The sequence below is a fragment of the Rhinolophus ferrumequinum genome, chromosome 13 (assembly GCF_004115265.2).
Source record: "Rhinolophus ferrumequinum isolate MPI-CBG mRhiFer1 chromosome 13, mRhiFer1_v1.p, whole genome shotgun sequence".
In the NCBI taxonomy this organism is placed as follows: Eukaryota; Metazoa; Chordata; class Mammalia; order Chiroptera; family Rhinolophidae; genus Rhinolophus; species Rhinolophus ferrumequinum.
Genome location: NC_046296.1, coordinates 66,011,139 through 66,032,356, shown reverse-complemented (window position 1 = coordinate 66,032,356; position 21,218 = coordinate 66,011,139). Strand labels below are relative to the sequence as shown.

The window sequence follows — 21,218 nt, the reverse complement described above, 5'->3', positions numbered from 1 at the left end:
CCGGCAGCCTGAGATGAGAACCCGGATAAGGCTATAGCAGTGCGAGAACTACATCTGTTTCTTATTACCTCCAGGATTTGGCATTTGCCAAGATGTGAGAGAGAAGAAATAATATATGTGAGAGAAGAAATAATATGGGGACTTGTTATGCGTTCCGTTTTGAGCTCAGACCCTTGCAGAAGAAGGAGGGTAGGAACTTGGAGAGGAGGAAAAGCAGAAATGCTAAGGTCAGAAACGCAGCCCTTGGGTGTCCACGAGAAAGCTGGTCTTTCAGTGGAGGTGGCCTTCTGCCAGAAAAGGACCTTAGCGATCTGGAACGCTGCTTAGAAAGGGAAATATAAATGTGGAGAACTTATTCTGCAAATAAGCAATTCAAATCCACAAACACGTTTATTGTTAGATTTTAGTTAGCACAGCATGAATGTGCATTTTTCAAAAGGTGGAAAGTATCTCCTTTACACATTTCCTCAATAAGGACTCACTGAGCACCTACTGGGGACATAACACAAGTTTCCCACTGCTTACTTCACACCTGTCATCTCTGTGCTTTCAGCAAACTGTGTCAAGTGTCAAGCACCACAGTAGGCCCTGGGGATGCAAAGGAGACAGGGCCAAGTTCATTGAATTCACCCTTTTGGAAGGAATTGCAGTGCAAGATGAAAATGAAAAAGTACTGGAGAGAGTTTCCAGTACTGGAAAAGTACTGGAGAGAGAGTTTCGAATAATAGACCATTACTTTGGAGTCAGACCTGAAATCCAGTCCGTACTCTATCACTTGCTAGGTGTGCAATCTCACTGAACCTGTTTCTCTCCTGTGGAAATAATAGAGCATCTGTTGTTGTGAGGAATAAAGATCAAGGTAGGTGCTCAGTAAATGGTTACTCTTACAACAGTACAGGTAGGCATTGCACTGTGTCCTGAGAGTATGGAAGAGGGATTGCTAGCAGATTGAGGAGAAGAAAGTGCTATCTCGTGCATCCTGGAAAATACGCATGAGCTGAGTCTTAAGAAGGAGTAGGAATTAAAAACAGGTAAAGTATGGCAAGGATGTTCCGGCCAGAGGAAGTGGCGCGGGTGAAAATGAGAGTAGTTACAGTTTCCTCAGGGCCATCGCTAAAAGATTAGCAGGTGAGGTGAGAGAGGCTGTCAGCGTCCATCTTATGAAGGACCTTGTACACATACTAAGGATTTTGGGCCTTTATTGTCAGTTACAGGGAGCCAACAAAGGATTTTAAGCAGGGATGGGATATAGTGGACGTTGTATTTTAGGAAGATTGAAGATTGCTCCTAGCAGCAGTATAGCAGATGAATAAAAGGGTAATTAGGCAACTACTAACGTACTTTTCGTCTCCACAGATTTGCTTATCCTGGACATGTCATATAAATGGGACCCTATAATGTAGTAGCCTTTTGTGACTGCCTTCTTTCACTTAGCCTTATGTTTCTAAGGTTTGTAATTTGGGGGGGTTTTACTCAGTAAGTATTTCTTGAGATTTCCTGCATGTCAGGCACTGAGCTGTACAGTGGTGAGTGAAATAGGCAATGTCTGCTCTTGGGGAGCTTTCTGTTTAACAGAAATACATTTAATAGTGAGATACACTAACTTCATGTAGTTATAAGTGTTATGATAGAATGGTGTCAAGGGCAAATGAGAGGAGGTAGTCAAGGGAAGGCCTCTGAGAAGGTGACATTTGGACTGAGACCTAATGGATGCAAAGGAGTCAGTTGTGTCAACAGCTGAGGGCAGAGCATTCGGGAAGAAAGAAGAGCAAGGACAAGGCTTTCGTGGTGAAAACTAATTTGGCAGATCTGAATATGAGGGGCCTGTGAGATGTCCCAGTAGGTGTATAATGCCAGTAGATAATGCCAGGTATCTGTTAGAGATCTGCAATTCAGAAGAACAATCTGGGTTATAGACTTGGAAGTCATCAGCATGTCAAAAACATAATGAAGACTGAGAAGACCGCCAAGGAGAGAACTCGGAATGTCAACGTGGGAAGGGTGGGCAGAGGCAGCTGAGAGTGAAGGAGACTGAGGAGGAAAACCATCAGGACAGGATGAGCACATGGAGTGGGAGAAGTGCTTGAAGAGGGAATGAGTAGGAGGGGGGCCCGGAGAACAAGTGAGAAAAGGACTGAAAATGGCTGTTTGCACTAAGCAATAAAGAGCTGCTTTGCAAGGACAGTTTCAGAAGATTGTGGCCAGTAAAAGCCAGGTAACAATGAATTGAATGAATGGAGGTGAGGAAATACAGGCAGAGAGTTCACACAGGAAGCAGGCTGGGAAAAGGAATACAGTGAGAACTAAAGGAGATTAGAATCGAGGAATTTTAATTTTAGGCTGAGAGTGGCTGTAGCATGTTAAAATTCTGATGGTAAAGAGTGGATGGTTAAGAAGAATGTCAGTAATAGATCGGTGTTCTCAGCAGGGAGTGTGTAGAGTTGAGACCATGGTGAAAAGATTAGCCTTTGACAGAGGTCAGTTCTGTTGTTACAGGAGAAATGGAATAGACAAAAATGTGGGTGTGTGGGTTGGTAAGTGAAGTTGAAGAAACTGGCAATTGAACTGCATATTTTTTAATGCAGAAAAGGCCCATGCCTCAAATGAAGAAGAGGATAGAGAGAAATTTAGGAGGGAAAGTTTGAAACAGTTCCTATGGAAACTATAAGAGAAAGCTGAGCTGGGGACACTTAAGAGGTTGCCTTGGAGGACCACTCAGAGGGGAAGGCCAGAAACTCATGGCAGCACCGTGGTGGTTTGATTTTCTTTATCGACATCTTGCTCTGAGGTAGGGGCTCAGGTTGGGAATACATCCATAGTAAGTGGACTCTGAGGTCCCTGAACTCAGGCTCCTGGTATTAGGCGTTTCCATATGCTCCACACATAATACAGTGCTTGGCAGACAGAATCTGCCAACGTTGAATGAATGAGTGGTTGAATGAATGAGTGGATCGTGACCTAGGGTGGTTGGGGAAAGGTATCAAAGAAAGTAAGAAGGTGAGGGTTGTTTTGTAAAACGTGAGGTTTAGCTTAAAGTGTGTCTTATGATAGTTGGAAATTAAGGCTGTTTTATTAATTTAAGCAGGAAGGAAAATTGTTTAAGTACTTGGCGTCAAATATACTGAAATAACAAGGTACATGGAAAGGGCCTGAGATTCACAGGTATGAATAAGAAAAGTTTCAATTTAAGGTATTTGATAAATGCATATTATGATCTTAAATGAAAGCATTTTGAAGTGCTTATGGGCTTATACTTAAGTGCTAATTCTAAAAGAATTACTAAATAATCTCTATCACTGCTAGTTTACATTTTCAGTTCATCATCATTTAACCCTCACATTCAGAAGGCTGAATTTAGCTTTTGGGCTTCTGGGATCTGTACCACCTTCTCTCAACTTGAACAACTTCAGAATCTCTGCACTGCCAAGCGTCACTGTTCCTCTTCCCACAGTGACATTGTTCTTCCCTATCTTTGTAATTTTGTGGAAATCTCATCTCCCTCAAGTGACGGCTGTCATCAAATGGCGCATAGTTTAAGTTACTAAAAAGTTTGCATTTTGGGGCTTGATTTTGATTGTTTTTTAATCGTTTTTATTTCTCCCCTTGAATGTTTACAGTGGAGCGGGGCAAGAAGTAGGAAGATCATGTATTATTTTGGAATTCAAAGGAAGAAAAATAATGGTAATTATGATTTTGTAGTCAGGTTAACAGTAAGTATGGTTCTGTCTGTGTTGGGTGTTGGTCTTTTCTAGTTCAGCAGTTATGTTTAGCTCCCAGAAAAATGTCATAGTTGGTATATGTAGTCTGTGCTATAAAATATTTATGTAAAAAACTAATACACACTTAGTAATTTGACAAAACATTAAGTAAACTAAGAGAATGCATTCTAAGATTGTAAAATTGTCAGCCAGATCTCCTGAACTATGGTGCTTCTTCAAAGTCCCTCTTCTACTCTTGGACGGTCTAGCGAACCTAACTGCCCCAACCCCAGTGGAGGACCCCAGGAAACGCCTGCAGACTTGTAGGCACGCCCACTCGGCATATGATGATAGAGCCCAGTTTGGATACTTAGATACCTAAGTTAGCGTTAGGGCCACTTGCCTTGGGCCAGGCAGTCTGCTTCTCTAAACCCAGTTACTTACCTGAAAGATGGGGTTAGAAGAAATGGTTTCTGTGATCTTTAGAAAGGCAGTTCAGCTGCTCATCACATTCCTTTGGTTCCACTTCTCTACTTGTCCCAGTCTTAAAAGGGGGAAATTTAGGAGTTAAAGTTGAGGCAGGTACATGTCAGACATAGTCATCCTTTTACTCATTTATTGTATTAATTTGGTAGAAAGTAACACCATTTGTCAAAACACCCAAAAAATGAGTATAGAACACATTAATGACTGGCTCTTAAGAATTTGTTCCCTAATAGCTTAAAATACTTAAATAGCCCTGATCAGGAAAGTTTCCCAGTTCTAATCGTTGTCTTCTCCCAGTAGATCTGGTAGTAAATGTATAAATTTTAAAAATACCTTCAGGGGGCCGGCCCGGTGGCTCAGGTGGTTGGAGCTCCATGCTCCTAACTCCGAAGGCTGCCGGTTTGATTCCCACATGGGCCAGTGAGCTCTCAACCACAAGGTTGCCGGTTCAACTCCTCGAGTCTCCGCAAGGGATGGTGGGCTCTGCCTCCTGCAACTAAGATTGAACACGGCACCTTGAGCTGAGCTGCCTCCCGGATGGCTCAGTTGGTTGGAACGTGTCCTCTCAACCACAAGGTTGCCGGTTCAACTCCTCGAGTCCCCGCAAGGGATTGTGGGCTCTGCCTCCTGCAACTAAGATTGAACACGGCACATTGAGCTGAGCTGCATCCCGGATGGCTCGGTTGGAGCGCGTCCTCTCAACCACAAGGTTGCCGGTTCGACTCCCGCAAGGGATGGTGGGCTGTGCCCCTTGCAACTAGTAATGGCAACTGGACCTGGAGCTGAGCTGCGCCCTCTACAACTAAGACTGAAAGGACAACAACTTGAAGCTGAATGGCACCCTCCACAACTAAGATTGAAAGGACAACAACTTGACTTGGGAAAAACGTCCTGGAAGTACACACTGTTCCCCAATAAAGTCGTGTTCCCCTTCCCCAATAAAAATAAATAAATAAATAAATAAATAAATAAATAATACCTGCCATCTTCTGAATATCTAAGTTCTTGAAAAAGAGTTCATTAGTTGTTACAGTAACTACAAAAACTAGTTGGAAAGAAGATGTCTTGTATTTTGTGTCCTATGACCCTAAATGGGAGTTATATTTTAAATTTGTTTGAGAAGTTAGAATTGTTAATGATGTATTTCCCACAGCTAATAAGAATTGCATTCCAAAAGCTAGTGTATGGAGTCCGTTTGATTATGTGTGTGATGGATCAGTTATAAGTATTGTCTTATTATTGAATGAATTTTACTAAAATGTGTCAAAGATTGTGACCTTTTTTCCTATCTCTTTCAGTTGGACTGTGGGATTCACCCTGGTCTAGAAGGAATGGATGCGCTTCCTTATATCGACTTAATTGACCCAGCTGAGATTGATCTCCTACTAATTAGTCAGTAAGTTTTTTTTTCTTTATCAATGACCCTGTTTTTCATGGACTTTTACTATAAAAATCATTCTTTACCAGATTTTAAGATTCTGGTATTTTAAAAGCGTATTCTATACTGGGAAACACACTGCAGACAACTAAGTCTAAGCCAGCACTCCATATTATCATCACAAGTGAGAGAGATTTACTGTGAAAAAGTTATTTTCCTACTTCTGGAGTGAAAACATACCATATGCCTTCGACTTTTGTAAACCTTAGGACCAATAAAGCCCTTTCCAAGAATATCTCCTTGAGGTCCTTCTCTTGTCAGATTCTGTAGGGACTTCATTTATCAACGGTGATGTTTCAACTTTCTACGACTAAAGTAAAGTGCTTGTTACAATTCAGCTGCCAAACATAGGTTTGGGCATATTCTTCTTCCCTCTCCAGTTATCACACTGATAAAGTATTTTGATGTTCAAAAATACTTCGAATATCTTTTTCTTATACTAGGACTGGATGCGTTATTCCTTTCCTCTGCACATACGTACCCTTGGTGTTCTGAAAGAATCAGTGTGTAATTGTTCCATACAACTTTTCTATACAATCAGCAACAATTTTCATTACGTATGGTATATGATGGATAATGTTTTAAGAATTGACAGAATCTCTCTCTCTTATTTTTAAGTTTCCATTTGGATCACTGTGGAGCTTTGCCCTGGTTTCTACAGAAGACAAGTTTCAAAGGAAGAACATTTATGACTCATGCCACAAAAGCTATTTATAGATGGCTTCTTTCAGATTATGTCAAAGTTAGGTAAATTACATTATTAAATTTATACATGCATTTGATTCTACATAACACGTAGTGTTCAACATATGGACCATTTTGTGTTTTGAAATGAGACACTCTTTTAATTCACAAGGACGTCATTCATTTCATCATTAAGTAACAACTCATTAAATACCCATTGTGTACCCAGCACCTTCTTGGCCTCAAAGTCTTTATGTAGTTTTGATATCTTTTTAAATCTTTGTAATTTAGGTGAGTTAAAAGGTATGATAATATTCTATAAGTAGAATTCATGATTTTATTAAAGTTTGAGATCAAATACATTATACAGTGATATGTACCAGAATCTTACTTTAGGTTATTTGATCAAAGCAAATTGACTATCTTCAGTGAAAAAGTTTCCTGAGGAAGTGTTTTCCAGTTATAAGAGGAAAACCTTTATCAGGAAATTTGGAGTATTGTTTTGTGATACCTACAGCACAAATAATTAGCCCTGAAAAGTTTATTGTTTAATATGTATATTCCAAGGGTAGCTAAGACACAATTTGTTATTCCTCATATATAAATGCAAAAGAATGGAAGAGTTATCCTTATAATAATTACACTAGTTAACAATTGATTGCTTACTACATGCAGACACAGTCCTCAGTCTTTAACATGTTAACTCATTTAATCTTCATAGCAACCTCATGATGTAGGTTTCGTTATGAATCTTATTTTACAGATGACGAAATCGAGGCAGAGAGCTTAGATAACAGTAAGAGACAAAGCTGGCATTTGGACCCAAGCAGCCTGGCTCCAGAGCCTGTGTCCTTAACCACTACTCTCTTGCTTTTTTAGAACCACATTAGCATAATTTTCAGGAGAAAACTTACGCTACACTTTGTAGAAAAAGCTTTTCACATCCCAGTGTTAGAATCTCTGCTATGGTTCAGTGTGTGTGAGTGAGTTTCTGTCTCAGGCACGTTGGGGAAAAAAAAAGGTTCAGAAATACTACCATAAAGAGTACTTTGCCTTAATTTACTGTATGCTTTGCTTAAAAGCATGCTTTGTAGCTGTATGCACTAAATGTTTTTCTTGTAATTGCAGAGTAAAAAATACAGAAAACGCCCAAGAGATTCAAAATAGCATAATCCATACAATATGATTTTAAGAAATAACTTCATGGACATACCATCCACAGACAACTTCTTTGAGTTCAAAATCTTACCCTTAATTCTTTCTGTTGGCATCTTTAAAAATTTAGTAATATATCAGCGGATGACATGCTGTATACTGAGACAGATTTGGAAGAGAGCATGGACAAAATTGAAACCATCAACTTTCATGAAGTTAAGGAAGTTGCAGGAATCAAGTTTTGGTGTTACCACGCGGGCCATGTTCTGGGAGCTGCCATGTTCATGATTGAGATCGCAGGCGTGAAGGTACTCTCTGGCTCTGGCAATTCCCTCCTCACAAGAAATCAGTGCTCAGCTTTATGCCACCACATAGTATTCAAGCATATTGCCTAAGACTTTTAAGGTGTCAAAACAATGGCACATAAGGTAAAATTAAGTCGATACTTTTTTCTTTTAAATTTATAGTTCATACCCCGTGATAATACTTTCTGTATCAAAATTGAGGAAAGAGTAAAATAAGCATCTCGAAGAGTAAAGATCCCTCACACTACCATAAGATTAATTCCTTTTCAGTGTCTTTTAGAAAACTGATTAGGGAAGTGCTTCCTTTGTGGTCACATATTCAGTATTCATATCCTCTTGATGTTTTAGCTTTCACATGTAAGCCCCCGCATGAGTGAAAGGGGTTAATCAGAAAGGATCTTTACAGCCATCCTTAATGAAAAAGATTAATGGAAGTCTCAATAAACTTGTGAAATCATAGGTGGACTAAAAGGTTTCAGGACTGACTCTAGAGCACAGTTCTTAACTCTGGCTGCACATTAGAACCACTCCAAGAGCTTTTTAAAAATGCCCATTGAATCAAAATCTGAGGGTGTGGCCTTGGCTTCTTTTGTTTGTTTGTTTTAAGTTTTCTAGGTGAGTCTAGCCAGAGGTGAGACCCAATGCTCTTAGTGTAACATTGTCCTAAATTTTTAGCAACCACTCATATAGTATTTGAAACTTTTACACAGTGAGTTGTCCTATGTATTGTTAAATCATTTGTTCTTGCTCTTTGCTCAAAGGCACAGAATATAGCATAAATACAGATCTAAATTCTCATTTGAAATTCGATGCATACCCTCCAGTGATTTTATCTTTCATTTTAGAATGTTTTCCTATATACCTCAGACTTCTTTCCTCATCAGGCCTTTTTCTGTGAGATGTTCAGAGTACTTCTCAACTTTACTAATATACAGGTTATCTTTATAGGATGATTCTGGGAGTGTGTTATTCCCATTGGATTGGAAAATTGAAACTGGATGATTTATGACTGAATTAAGTTCCACATTTTGAATTCGACACAAACATTGCATCTAAATTTTGTCAGTTATAGGATCTTTTTTCTGTCGCACTTTACTTTCAGATTTTATGAGCTAAATATATTCATTAGTAAAAGGGAGACTTTCAAACTCCTAACCTTATAGCTTTATCCTTTTCACAGCTTTTGTATACAGGTGATTTCTCAAGACAAGAAGATAGACACTTAATGGCAGCTGAAATTCCTAATATTAAACCTGATATTCTTATCATTGTAAGTATTAGTGCTCTATATTGTAATTAGCATAATGTAAGCAGAATTTTTTTCTACTGAGAAAAATACTGTGATCATTTTTACAACGTGTTACTGGATCTAAATGCATCTGCTTTTTAGTATAAAACTTAATTTTTTTGACTTCTCTTTGTAGTACAGCTCCACTTTCTTGCTGTTAAATGTATTAACTCTGTTTAATATCAGAGATGATATGCTGTCTCTTAAATATTTTTGTCTAGTTGAGTGACCCCAAATTCATAGAGCATCTTAAGGGTTGTGCAGAAATGGTGTGGCCCCACTGCCGTTGCCGTGGTGACTATCATTTGGCCCATAGCACTTGCTAACTTTTTATGTGTATACCCTGTGTGTCTACTAGGTTGCAAGTCCCAGAAGAACCAAAAAAAAATTAACCATACAGAAGCTTTGGCGGGGTGAGGTTGGTGAAGAGCAAATTAGTGATGGTGTGTTAGTAACAGTGAGGTCAGAGGTTGGGAGAGAGGTCTTTGGGCATAAGGTATATCTAAGAATATCAAGTATTTGGTTCAAGGTGGAAGAGCTTTGGTTCAAGGTGGGAGTTGGTTTCTCCCTCACCGCCTACAACATCCCCCACCTGCCCAGGTATGAGGGACCAGTGCATATTGCCGTCTGTAGGCAGTATGTGGTTAAGTGAATTCAGTTTGGCTCAGCTCGTGATATACTCAGCATAAAAGGTGACATAAAGGGAAGTGTTTTTTTAACTTTCAGAAAAAATAATTATTTTCATTACATCTGGAACTTCAGAACAGTACTTCTCAAACTTTCATGTGCTTATGTATCATCCGGTGACTTGTAAAAACACAGATTCTGAGTCACTCTGTCTGGGTGGGAGCCTGAGATTCTGCACGTCTGATAAGCTCTCAGTTCTGGTCAGCATGCCACACATCGAAAGTTTTAGGGGATGTTCTAGTACAGAACTGTAAGAAACAATAGCTGTTTCTGATTTACAAGCTTTGACTTATCGCGGTGGGAGAAATATCCTTTTCCCAGCTATGGAAAGCAAAATGGTTTAAAAAAAAGACATAGCAAAGTTATCTTGAGCAGGAAAGATACATTTTTAGACTATTTCCTAATTCCATTTTCTAAAAAATTCCTACTACTTAGCCAGGTCTTAATTCTAACATTCTTATGTGTTTTTCTTTCCAATTTTAACAATATGTGTTCAAGTAAATGACATATTAATGGAGAAATGAATCACATTGCCCCTGTATTTCATTCATGTTTTAACTTGTGTATTCTTTGGAATCGTCAGTCTTGGTCTCACGCTCCTGATGTGTTATTAGGAATCTACTTATGGGACCCACATCCATGAGAAGCGTGAAGAGCGAGAAGCAAGATTCTGTAACACAGTTCATGATATCGTAAACAGAGGGGGGAGAGGTCTCATCCCTGTCTTTGCTCTGGGAAGGGCTCAGGAGCTGCTCTTGATTTTAGGTACGCCTTTTCCTTTTTATTTGAGAAATTCTCAAAATCTTGGAGTACTTGTTATATCAAGATAGTTGCCGGGCCATAGATGGGTCATTCTACCTTTCTGGACTTCAGTTTCTGCATTTAAAAATAGGGATTTGGTGCCAGTAAGAGCCCAGAGAAACGGTGACTCCCATGCTCTGCCACTGGGAATATAAATGGCGTACCTGTCTGGTTGCCATCAGCATCAGAAGTCTTAAAAATATGCTTCCTTTCGGCCCAGTATTTCCACTTCTGGGAAATAAATGAGATGCATGGAAAATTTTGTCAGTAAAAGCATTTTAGTATTCTTAAAGAAATATGTCAGTAAATATCATCGTAGGAAAAAATCATGTTACAGATGAGTAATTTTCATATAGTATATTATATTAAGTGGACCAAAAAAGTAGGGTTTAAAACAGCATATACTCTGATCCTAGTTAGGTAAAGTTATTACACAAATGCCTGGAAAGATAACAACTCTGAATAGTGAGAAAGTCGATGATTTCTTTTTCGTTTTCTCCTTTTCTCCATTTCCCAAATACTTCAATGAATGTTTGACTTTTTGTAATAAGAGCAACAGTGGGTGTTACTTTTTGCATATATTTGTATTTAATGATCCCTTTTAACTCACACATTCTGTGATTCTTTTGGCGGAATGCACTCTTCCTGGAGAATAAATGATAAATGCCTTGAAAATACATAGCTGCCATGTGAAGAATTAGAAATGATCACATCTTAAGCTCTTGCTCTCGGTTAGGCCAAACTTTAGACCAAACTACCCTTGTAATATTTTGGGATTTAACGAGGGTTTCCCTAAACAAACCTTCCTTTGAAGGTATATTACCCACTGTTTTCATTAATTATCAGAAATCGGTTAGCAGTTTTTATGAAATACCATCCCAGAGTAATTGTTTTTTAAGTGTTCAGAATTGGTTTTAACTCGTTTGGCTGTCCTGTTTTGTAATTAACAAAATCTTCTTACAAAAAGTCGGATTTCAGTAAGTCTATTTGAAATATTAATGCATGTTTATTTAAAACCATCACAGAATTTAGTGTCTCTCTGGGCTAATAAGTTATGGTCTATTATTCAGTGTAAACTTCTACTGAATCATTTTTTAATGCTTCCACATCTTGGACTGTGATCACAAAGTTCTTTTTAGGCCATGCATTAATTGGTCTTTAGAAATAAGTTTCGGTTTTATAAGTTTAAGTTAGTAAGACTATGCTAATTTTTCTTAGCTTCTTTAAAATATAGTTACCGTGTTTCCCCAAAAATAAGACTGGGTCTTTTATATTAAGTTTTGCTCCAAAAGACGCCTTAGGGCTTATGTTCAGGTCATGCCATCCTGAAAAATCATGCTAGGGCTTATTTTCTGGTTAGGTCTTATTTTCGGGGAAACAAGGTATATGCTTTATTTCTTGATTGTCTGAATTTTAAAATTAATTATGTGTATCATTTATGATTCGAACTATTTACCCCACATAACAAAATTATACTTGTTTCTTATAAAATCTCTCTAGATGAATACTGGCAGAATCACCCAGAACTCCATGATATTCCAATATACTATGCATCATCTTTGGCCAAGAAGTGTATGGCAGTGTACCAGACATACGTGAATGCCATGAATGACAAAATCCGCAAACAGATCAACATCAATAATCCCTTTGTTTTCAAACACATTAGTAACCTTAAGGTGAGTGCTCATGGGCGACAGAAGGAGGATGGCGAACACACAAGTAAGTCAGGACCAGTAGAAGATGCCTGTCGTCATTTCTACAGCTGAGCCCTTCTGCTGGTCATAACCTTTCCTCTAGTCGGCATCACTTTTCTGAAAGAAATAAAAAATTTAGCAACTGGCATTCTTTTTTGCTTAAACATATTTTGCCACTTGTTCCAAGTCTCCGTACAGTTTTAATATTTACTATTGCTGCATAACTTGGATCTCCTTGACATAGAAATAAGAAGCCCTAATGAGAAAAATATCTTGTTACGTATTGTTTTTCTAGTCTTCCTCAGGCCTAACTATCTTTTTGATGATTGACATTACAAATTCCATATAAGGAAATTTTCATGTTTACTTTTCTAGACTAGTCAAAATGATTTCTTTAAAAATACATTGTTTCATTCAAACTAATGCTCTAATCATATTAAAATAATACCTGAAATAACTCAAGTTACAAGTAGTCTTCCAGTTATAAATAGGCTCTGTTCATAAAGTATTATTTTTTAAGGTAATTGCTTAGGAATTAGAGCCAAGTTTTCCCTAGAAACAATTTTTGTTAGATCTAGGCCAGCTCAAAATACCCATGAAGTATGCAAAGCCATTGTGAGTCTTTGGGGAAATTTTTTCCGAGTTCTATTTCAGGTGCATAGAAGCCCACTGGACTTTTCCTTTTCCTTTCTGCCTGCCTGTGGGGCACTGAAAATGGTCCGAATGTCCCTTTAGCTGCTAGTACAAGGTTCTGAAGGTCAATGTGAACTAACTGCTTTTTATCTCTAGTTTTCTTTTCATTCCTATTCCAAACTGTTTGGGAACTTGGAAATTGGACTAAATGTTAACTAGTCTGGTCAAAGCCCTTTTAGTCATGTGATTAATTATTTTACCTCACTTTTTGTTATTCTTCAAAACTAAGGAAAGCTTTGTGAAACCTTGGTATTTAACATGCTTTTATACTTCCTGTTTCTCTCAGAGCATGGATCATTTTGATGACATTGGTCCCAGCGTCGTAATGGCCTCCCCAGGCATGATGCAAAGTGGCTTATCCAGAGAGCTCTTTGAAAGCTGGTGTACTGATAAGAGGAACGGTGTCATTATAGCAGGGTACTGTGTGGAAGGGACACTTGCCAAGGTCAGTCCTAGTCTAAAGACTATTGTGTGATTTCTGACCCCAGTGGGTGGCAGTATCCTTCTAACTTTTTCCTGTGAAGCAGTTCTTTAAATAGTACAGGTTTTGATGTTTAAAAATGAGGATAGAAATAGGTAGCTGGCTGTTCTTTCCATTGAAGAATTAAAGCAGATGCTGAATGGCTAACCAGATCCCCAGGTGACTGGGAGGCACAAGTTTGAGAAGCACTTACCTGGTTGTGGTAAAAATAACGGAAAGGAACACATTTGAGGCAAACAACATGGATACTCTCACCCAATGAAGAAGAGGTTTACTAACAAGTATTTTCTTGCAAAGCTGTAGAAGGTGTTTGGGTTGATTGTCCCTACCTTCCTATGATATAAAATGGATGATATTAACTCTTAGGGATGTAGACATTGGTATGCAAAACTAGAGGCAATTTCCGAACATCCCAGCATCACGTTCTCTTATCTCCTTTTATCAAAAACTTCTATTTTATTGTTTTAAATACATTATCATTTCCTGTTTTGATCATCTTTTTTACTTTAGCATATTCTATAAGTCATTTAGACAACGTGGGCTATGTTTTTAAAATAGATTTCCAGAATAGAAATACATCTGTCTTTTATATAAATGCTCTTAATTGGAAAGTGACTTTTTAGGGCGAGAGAATAGTCGGGAATACAAGTTTGCCTTTCTAATGATAGGAGTTATAATTTTCACTTCTAGCACTCCATGTACATTGAATTTTAGTTACTCTGCTTTTCTGATTAAATGTTTGCTTGATGAAGAAAGTAAGTATTTGATATTTGGTAAGTCAGTAGTGTTAGGATGATTTTTGTGCGAAAGGTCCTAAATTTAACATGAGTTCATGGCTGCGTGAAACAGTAGAAAATATACCTTTTCTTTTCTAATTGCATAGTTTATTTGTTCTGTTTTCTTTATTTTTCACAGCATATCATGTCTGAACCCGAAGAAATCACTACCATGTCTGGACAGAAGTTACCATTGAAAATGTCTGTTGATTACATTTCTTTCTCCGCTCACACTGATTACCAGCAAACCAGTGAATTCATTCGTGCTTTGAAACCACCACATGTGGTAAGTTTGTGGATTTGATTTATAGCATTAAAGGGAGAAAAACTATACCCACTAAACTTAGTGGCAGCTGGTTCTCAAATCATTCACCGCCTTCTGTTAATGTGGCACTTTAAACAGAGTGCTTGCACTGGCACTGGATCTGACCTTTGCAGCTGACCTTGCAGCTCCCCTGTAAGTTAGACCAGCTGTGTGCTTTAATTTCTCCATTAACATAGGGCCACCTGCTCAGATCTACCAGCACCAGTTCCATTGTTCTTCCTGCTATTTTCTGCTGCCTCCCCAGTAACTCAAGAGCCCAGGCTTTGCAGAGTAACTGTTCTGAAGTCTCCGTCCCTCACCTACTGTGTAATCATGGGCAACTTACTTAACTGCTCTGTACCTCATTTGTAAATAGGGGTAATAATACCTCATAAGGTTTTCGTGAGGACTAAATGAGAGAACATATATCTAAAGCACGAATGTGATGCGTGGCATGTAGTAAGTGCTTCATATGGAGAGAGGAGAAACAAGTCACATAACAGTAAGAGTTAAAGGTGCAGATAGGTATGAAATACGTTACATAGCTCCTCGCTGATGTGATTGTTTGTATTTTTAAGTTTTATATAATTGTGAAAGCAACAATTATATTTTGGTGGGATTGGAGAGAGGGGTAAATTGAACAATATATATATTTTTTAATTAGAGGAACACTGATGGAACACATGTCTGCAGCAAATAGATGAGAGCACTGTTCGTGACCTGTTTACCTGGCTGTGGCTAACGGGTTCCATTCCAGTGCTATAGTAGTTCCAGTGACACATGACTGACTGCCTTGTGGCTCTCAGTTGCAGGTCTTGGGGACAGTTTCAGTGCCTGAGGGGAAAACAGAACAAAAAAATAGATGAAATACCCTTTCTGAATGCATTGAAAAGTAGTTTAGAGGAAATGGCATTTTGTTGTCTTTTTTCCCTCAAAATTTTTTATTGTGGTAAAATATAGAGGGTGCCAAAAAAATGGATACACAAGAAAGGAAAAAAAACTATTAAAATTGTAATACTCAATATATATGGATAACAAAAGATGAATACAAGTCATGTGTATACATTTTTTTGGCATCCCCGGTATATATAACATAAAATTTGCAATTTTAACCATTTTTAAGTGTACAGTTTAGTGGTACTAATTATATCCACAATGTTGGATCCACAAAGCCTTCACAAAGCCTTCACCACTATGTTTCCAAAACTTTTTCATCACCCCCAAAAGAAACTGTATCCATTAAGTAATAATTCTCCATTCCCTCCTCCCCCCAGCCCCTGGCAACCTGTGATTTACTTGCTGTCTCTATGAATTTGCCTATTCTAGGTACTTCATGTAAAGGAAATCACATACCACAAGCATAATGCATATACCACGAGCACAAGGTTCATCCATGTTGTCGCATGTATCAGAACTTCACTCTCCTATGGCTGCATAATATTCCATTGTCTGTATAGACCACATTTTGGTTATCCATCTGTTGATAGACACTTGAATTCTTTCTATCTTTTGGCTACTGTGAATAATAACATGGGCGGCACATAAGTATCTGTTTGAGTCCCTGTTTTCAGTTCTTTCGGGTATATACCTACAAGTGGCATTGCTCGATCATATGGTGGGTGAGTTAACTTTTTGAGAAATCACCAAACTGTTTTCCACAGCAGTTGCACCATTTTACATCCCCTCCAGCAGTGCACAAGGGTTCCAGATCTCCATATTTTTGCCAACACTTGGTATTTTCCTTTTTTAACTTATAGACATCCTAGTAAGTACCAAGTGGTATGTCATTGCGATTTTTAGTTTCATTTTCCTGATGACTAATGATGTTGAGCATCTTTCTGTGTACTCTTTTGTTGTTTTTTTAGTTCTTTTTAGCACATAGTCCTCACAGGTATTTGGCCCTGAATGAGCAGATTCTTTGGTAGAGAAAATCACCACCTATTTGTTAGCATCACAGCCTTTCAGTTGAGTTACAGCGTAGGCAGCTCATGCATGTTTTCTAATATATGTGGTTGATGGATAGTCTCCCAGATTTGAAAGCCATGGAGGAAAGCTGTATTACCCTTCCTCTCTGCAGTCACCACCTCATCCTCAGTCCCATTTCATTGCTCTCCAGGCTTTATCTCTGCTGTCAGTTTAAATTTCTGGATTGAACTTGATGCTTACCTTCCTCCAGTAAACAAGTCAGCAGAAGTATATCAACACGATAAAATAATAACAGTGTTGGCGGTAATAGTAAAAAATAGCTTTTATTGAGTATTTACCATATGTCAGGCACTGTACTAGTGTTTTACATGTACCAACTTGCTTACGCCTCACAACTAACAACTGTTCTGTAGATGAGAAAACAGAAGGGTTAAGGGTTTGTGTTAAAGCAGCCAGGCCCCAAAGGCAGGGCTCTTCACCACGAGGCCAGATGCCTCTGCCTGGTGCTGATGTCGGGCGGGCTTCTGTTAGCTCAGGCAAGCAATCATCTACCAGCGGTCTGTAGGTTTAGCATGGTCTCTCTTGTAAAATATAGGTGATAAAAGTGAATAGAAAGGCTGGTAGCTATTGCAGTAGTTGTAAATACCCCCCTAAAACATAATTTCATTTAGTTCTGAAATATTTTATTTGGTATTGCTTTAAAAAAAGAAGAAAATAATCAGAAGTCACTTTTATTCCACAAAAAGCTTCTTTTGAAAGTCTTATTAAGAAAAGTATGGGTGTTTTCTGAGATTGTAGGAGTAGCAGTACTTTCATACAAGTCTGTTAGAGTCTCCTGAAGTCACCTGATCCAGTGTGAGCAGAGGGGCCTAGAAAAAGTCTGGCTTCCATAAAGTTGTAGATCTTGTCAGTGGCAAAAACTGGAGTAGAAAAGAAGACATTTCATTACTATCTCTTGAAATAGTTCCATGTAAGGATCTTTTAAAGGCAAACAGGATGAAAATGCCTATATGAGTTTGACTGGGGGTCTCTATAAGTAGTAATGTTTAAAGACTTGAAGTACCGTGTTTCCCCGAAAATAAGACCTAGCCGAACAATCAGCTCTAATGCGTCTTTTGGACAAAAAATTAATATAAGACCTGGTCTTATTTTAGTATAAGACCTGGTAATATAATATGATATGATATAATATGATATAATATAATATAATATAATATCTGGTCTTATTTTGCTATAAGACCGGATATAATACAATATAATATAATATGGTATAATATAACATAAAATATACAATACTGGGTCTTATATTAATTTTTGCTCCAAATGACGCATTAGAGCTGATTGTCCGGCTAGTTTTTTTTTCTGGGCAAACAGTATATTTGGCGAATTGAGATAAGAGCCATCATTACTCTGAACTAAGGATGTTTCCCTATGCTCTTTTAAAATGTATTCTATGTAGATCTTAGTCCACGGAGAACAGAATGAAATGGCCAGATTGAAAGCAGCCCTGATTCGAGAATATGAAGATAATGATGAAGTCCACATAGAGGTTCATAATCCTCGGAATACAGAAGCAGTAACCTTGAACTTCAGAGGAGAGAAGCTAGCCAAGGTAAAAGGTTAGGGTCCTTGTCCTACCCACGGCTTTTCTTCAGAGAAATATGTACTTAAGAAAGTCAGCCTCTTCAGTCAAGTCAAGATAATGTGCTTAACGACGATTTCTTTCTACACGGTATACCACGAGAATTTTATTCGTATGCTTTTTAGGCTGCTTCTGCTCCTATTAATTCATTTTTTCACATGGAAAATTTTCAAAAAACTTACATCTTAGTACAATTGAATTTGATAGCTTTTTAATCCATATCCCCCCTTACTTTTCATTCCCACATCTGAGAGTAAAAAAATGTCCATTTCTGTTATTTCACTGTATGCAATACAATATTCTGTCCACCTATTGCCATTCTCCCTAAGAATCTACAGAGGCCCATAGTGCTAAACATACATGTCTGTGGATATGATGGAATTTATAAAAACTTGTCTTTTTGAGAATTAATCCTTTCTGATGGTAAAATATAATATTTTCAGAATTTAAAAAAGAAATTGTTAAGAAAAATCTTACCCAGCATTTTAGAGGCGTGCTGCAAGAAGTCTGCATTTTTACTCTGTTATCAAAAATCGTAAGATACCTCTGAGGAGAACTTTGAATGATCTGTTTGAAGTCTTGAATATGAAGCATGTATCAGTGAGCAACTTTACAGCATTCTTTTAATACAGAAGAAGCTAGATACGAGGAAGTTAACTGATGAATAGCTTTCTTGCGGTTGCATTCAAGGAAAAAAAAATGTGCAAAAGTTAGGATGTGAGGTTTTTTTTGCCAAAGAAGAGCAAATGGTTGTATTTACTCCTGAATCTTCCTGTTCATAAAAGTTTCCAGTAGCCAGTTTCATGGAACAGGCCTTCTACCTGTAGAAAAATATAGTCAGTCGGGAATCTTGAACTGTATTTCCCAAATTCTGTCGATCACTGTGTGAGGAGAAAAAGACAGTTTTGTAGTCAGACAATTTAGGAGAAGCTTAGTCAAACAAAATTAAGCTAAGTTTATAGCAGGACTTTCCAGAGATTTTATTAGGCCATTGTGCATTATAAATCCTCAAGAAATACAGTATGCAGCATTTAAAAAATGTTTGAGTACAGAACTAAGAACACACTTTCTTAAGTGTATGTCATTTTTATATTTAACTTTACATATACATAGACACTATTGTCAATATCTATTTCCCCAAATAGTTTCATACTGGAGTGTTGTTCTTTTTTTTTCAGCCATAACGTTAGTTATTTAGAATCATTACCTTTAGTTAGTTTTTTCTTCAAGTGCAGTAGCCTTATTTAGGGAGAAGTCAGATTCATCGGGACCATCCTCAACTATGTAAAACAGAAACAAAGCAGCAGGTCAAGAAAATCAGATCCACAAAGAACTGTAAAAACCCATGCACTTTCAGAAATGTCAGGCCAGCCAATTGTATATATGTTAATAAATGAGCATATTGGAAACTAGCACACACACTTGAAAAAAGAGAAACTGCAGAAGGTGACGTCAGAAGACTAATCACTCAGTCTTGCTCTCGGAGGCAGAGAGCATTCTGCAGGCAGAACAGCATTCTTTCCCACCTTGTCAGCATCTAGGACATCACTTTTGAAATCAGGCTCCTTTTCCTTAAGTCACCAGCATTTAAGGAGAAAATAACCCCAAAAAATCATGTGAAACAGAGCTGTCTCCCGTTATAGTTATAAGAACGAATGTTACCATGGCCTGGCTGTCGTTTGCCCTTCCTTGATTAAAGGTAAACAAGTATGAAATATGCCGTCTTTGTTCTCTTTGAGTTCATGTATTTGAAGTTGAGAGAGGTTATATTTAAGAATGTTGGCTATCATGTTTGTAAGGTTTTTGGTTTTGTTAGTTTTTGAACATCGTTTCTGTCTCCTTAAGATTTTTCCCTCGCTTGTATGAGCTCATCCCTATCTCTATATTCAGAAGTGCTGCTTTGGGTCTAGTGTGGACTCGCATCTTTGTATGATGGGGCTCGCTCTGTACGAGGCTGAGGTGCAGCCCAACGGAGCGTTTCTGGCCTGCACGTGCTATCCTTCCCACTGCACTGGAGTTTTCTTAAGCCCCAGCACCTAGTAGGTTGACTTGGTTGCCGAACTGACTGGAACTGAACTGAACCTAGAGACAGACACACCAGGTCTGCCCCGTGACTCTTCCCTTGTTTCCGCCCTAGCCATAGGTGTTGTTTTCATAGTTCAAATGTCTGATCAGTTCATCATTATGATTGAGTACCTGAATTGTTGTACTTCACAAGATTCTGTTTTCTTCAGGTTGTTTTGTGTTTGTTTTTACTTTTTTGGTGTTTTTTTTTTCTTTCCATAGGTCATGGGCTTTTTAGCAGACAAAAAACCAGAACAAGGCCAGCGGGTCTCAGGAATACTTGTTAAAAGAAACTTTAATTATCACATACTGTCTCCTTGTGACCTCTCCAGTAAGTATATTGTTAAATGCCAAATGTAGTTTGATTTTATCATTGCAAGAAAATCTATGAAAACTTATCTTACCTAGTGTCCACATTTTAAATAACAACCAAATAATAAAATAAATAAGTGAAAGTTAATCCAGTCAGCCAGCCTTACAGTAGGTGGGGAGAGGATCTTCCTTGAACTATTGAAACATTTAAATTCTTTGTGAAATAACTTTCTTCTTCATTGGAAACGTAATTTTACCACAAAGATATTGACTGCTCCTGCTGACCCTTTACAAGCCCATTTTCTTTCATGACGAAGTACTGGGAATTTATTTCCTGAAGTAATGTTGGACTCCCCACACAAGCATTTTGATTTTTATGACCTGGAGTTTTATGTCGCTTGCTTGGCCTTTGTGTTCTGTGCCTGTGTAAATGCTAAACCATCATTACTTTGGCTGTAAATGTGGTATTATCTTTAAACGAATAACTGCTCAACTTTATATAGAGTTTTAGTAAATTCTGAGTACTTAATGAAAAAATAAGGAATAACAGCTGTGTGGAGATGTTCATCTGTGAGACAGACCTTTGGCTTTGAGACCGTCGCATAGCAGAATAGACCTCGTTCCTTTATTCTGCAGTTAGTGAGTTCTTAGCCTGTGCCAGGCAGTGTGCCGGGTACTGGAGGACTAGATTTATTGAAAAGCTCAGTCCCAGCCCTCGAAAAGCTGTCTAATGGGAGAAGCATTCTTGTCAAGAGCTAATCGCAGTATTGATTGGGGCCATAGA

The 21,218-nt window shown here is 38.1% G+C and overlaps 1 protein-coding gene and 1 non-coding gene across 3 annotated transcripts in view; both read left to right on the top strand.

Annotated features, from left to right (window-relative positions):
* The window catches only part of CPSF3 (cleavage and polyadenylation specific factor 3), a 30,482-nt gene that overhangs the window by 615 nt on the left and 8,649 nt on the right, over positions 1-21,218 (top strand). The window contains exons 2-12 of one of the 2 annotated variants that reach the window (XM_033125018.1): positions 3,618-3,681; positions 5,483-5,580; positions 6,241-6,369; positions 7,592-7,769; positions 8,947-9,036; positions 10,356-10,506; positions 12,043-12,218; positions 13,216-13,374; positions 14,326-14,472; positions 17,876-18,028; positions 20,345-20,453. In XM_033125018.1, the coding sequence (XP_032980909.1) occupies positions 3,618-3,681; positions 5,483-5,580; positions 6,241-6,369; positions 7,592-7,769; positions 8,947-9,036; positions 10,356-10,506; positions 12,043-12,218; positions 13,216-13,374; positions 14,326-14,472; positions 17,876-18,028; positions 20,345-20,453 (1,454 nt within the window). Of the gene's footprint in view, positions 1-3,617; positions 3,682-5,482; positions 5,581-6,240; positions 6,370-7,591; positions 7,770-8,946; positions 9,037-10,355; positions 10,507-12,042; positions 12,219-13,215; positions 13,375-14,325; positions 14,473-17,875; positions 18,029-20,344; positions 20,454-21,218 lie in introns of those variants that run through there. The other variant, XM_033125019.1, reaches the window with a different exon arrangement.
* Positions 15,195-15,317, top strand: LOC117033517 (small nucleolar RNA SNORA54). The gene has a single exon (XR_004424908.1). It is a non-coding gene; the product is annotated as a small nucleolar RNA SNORA54 (small nucleolar RNA).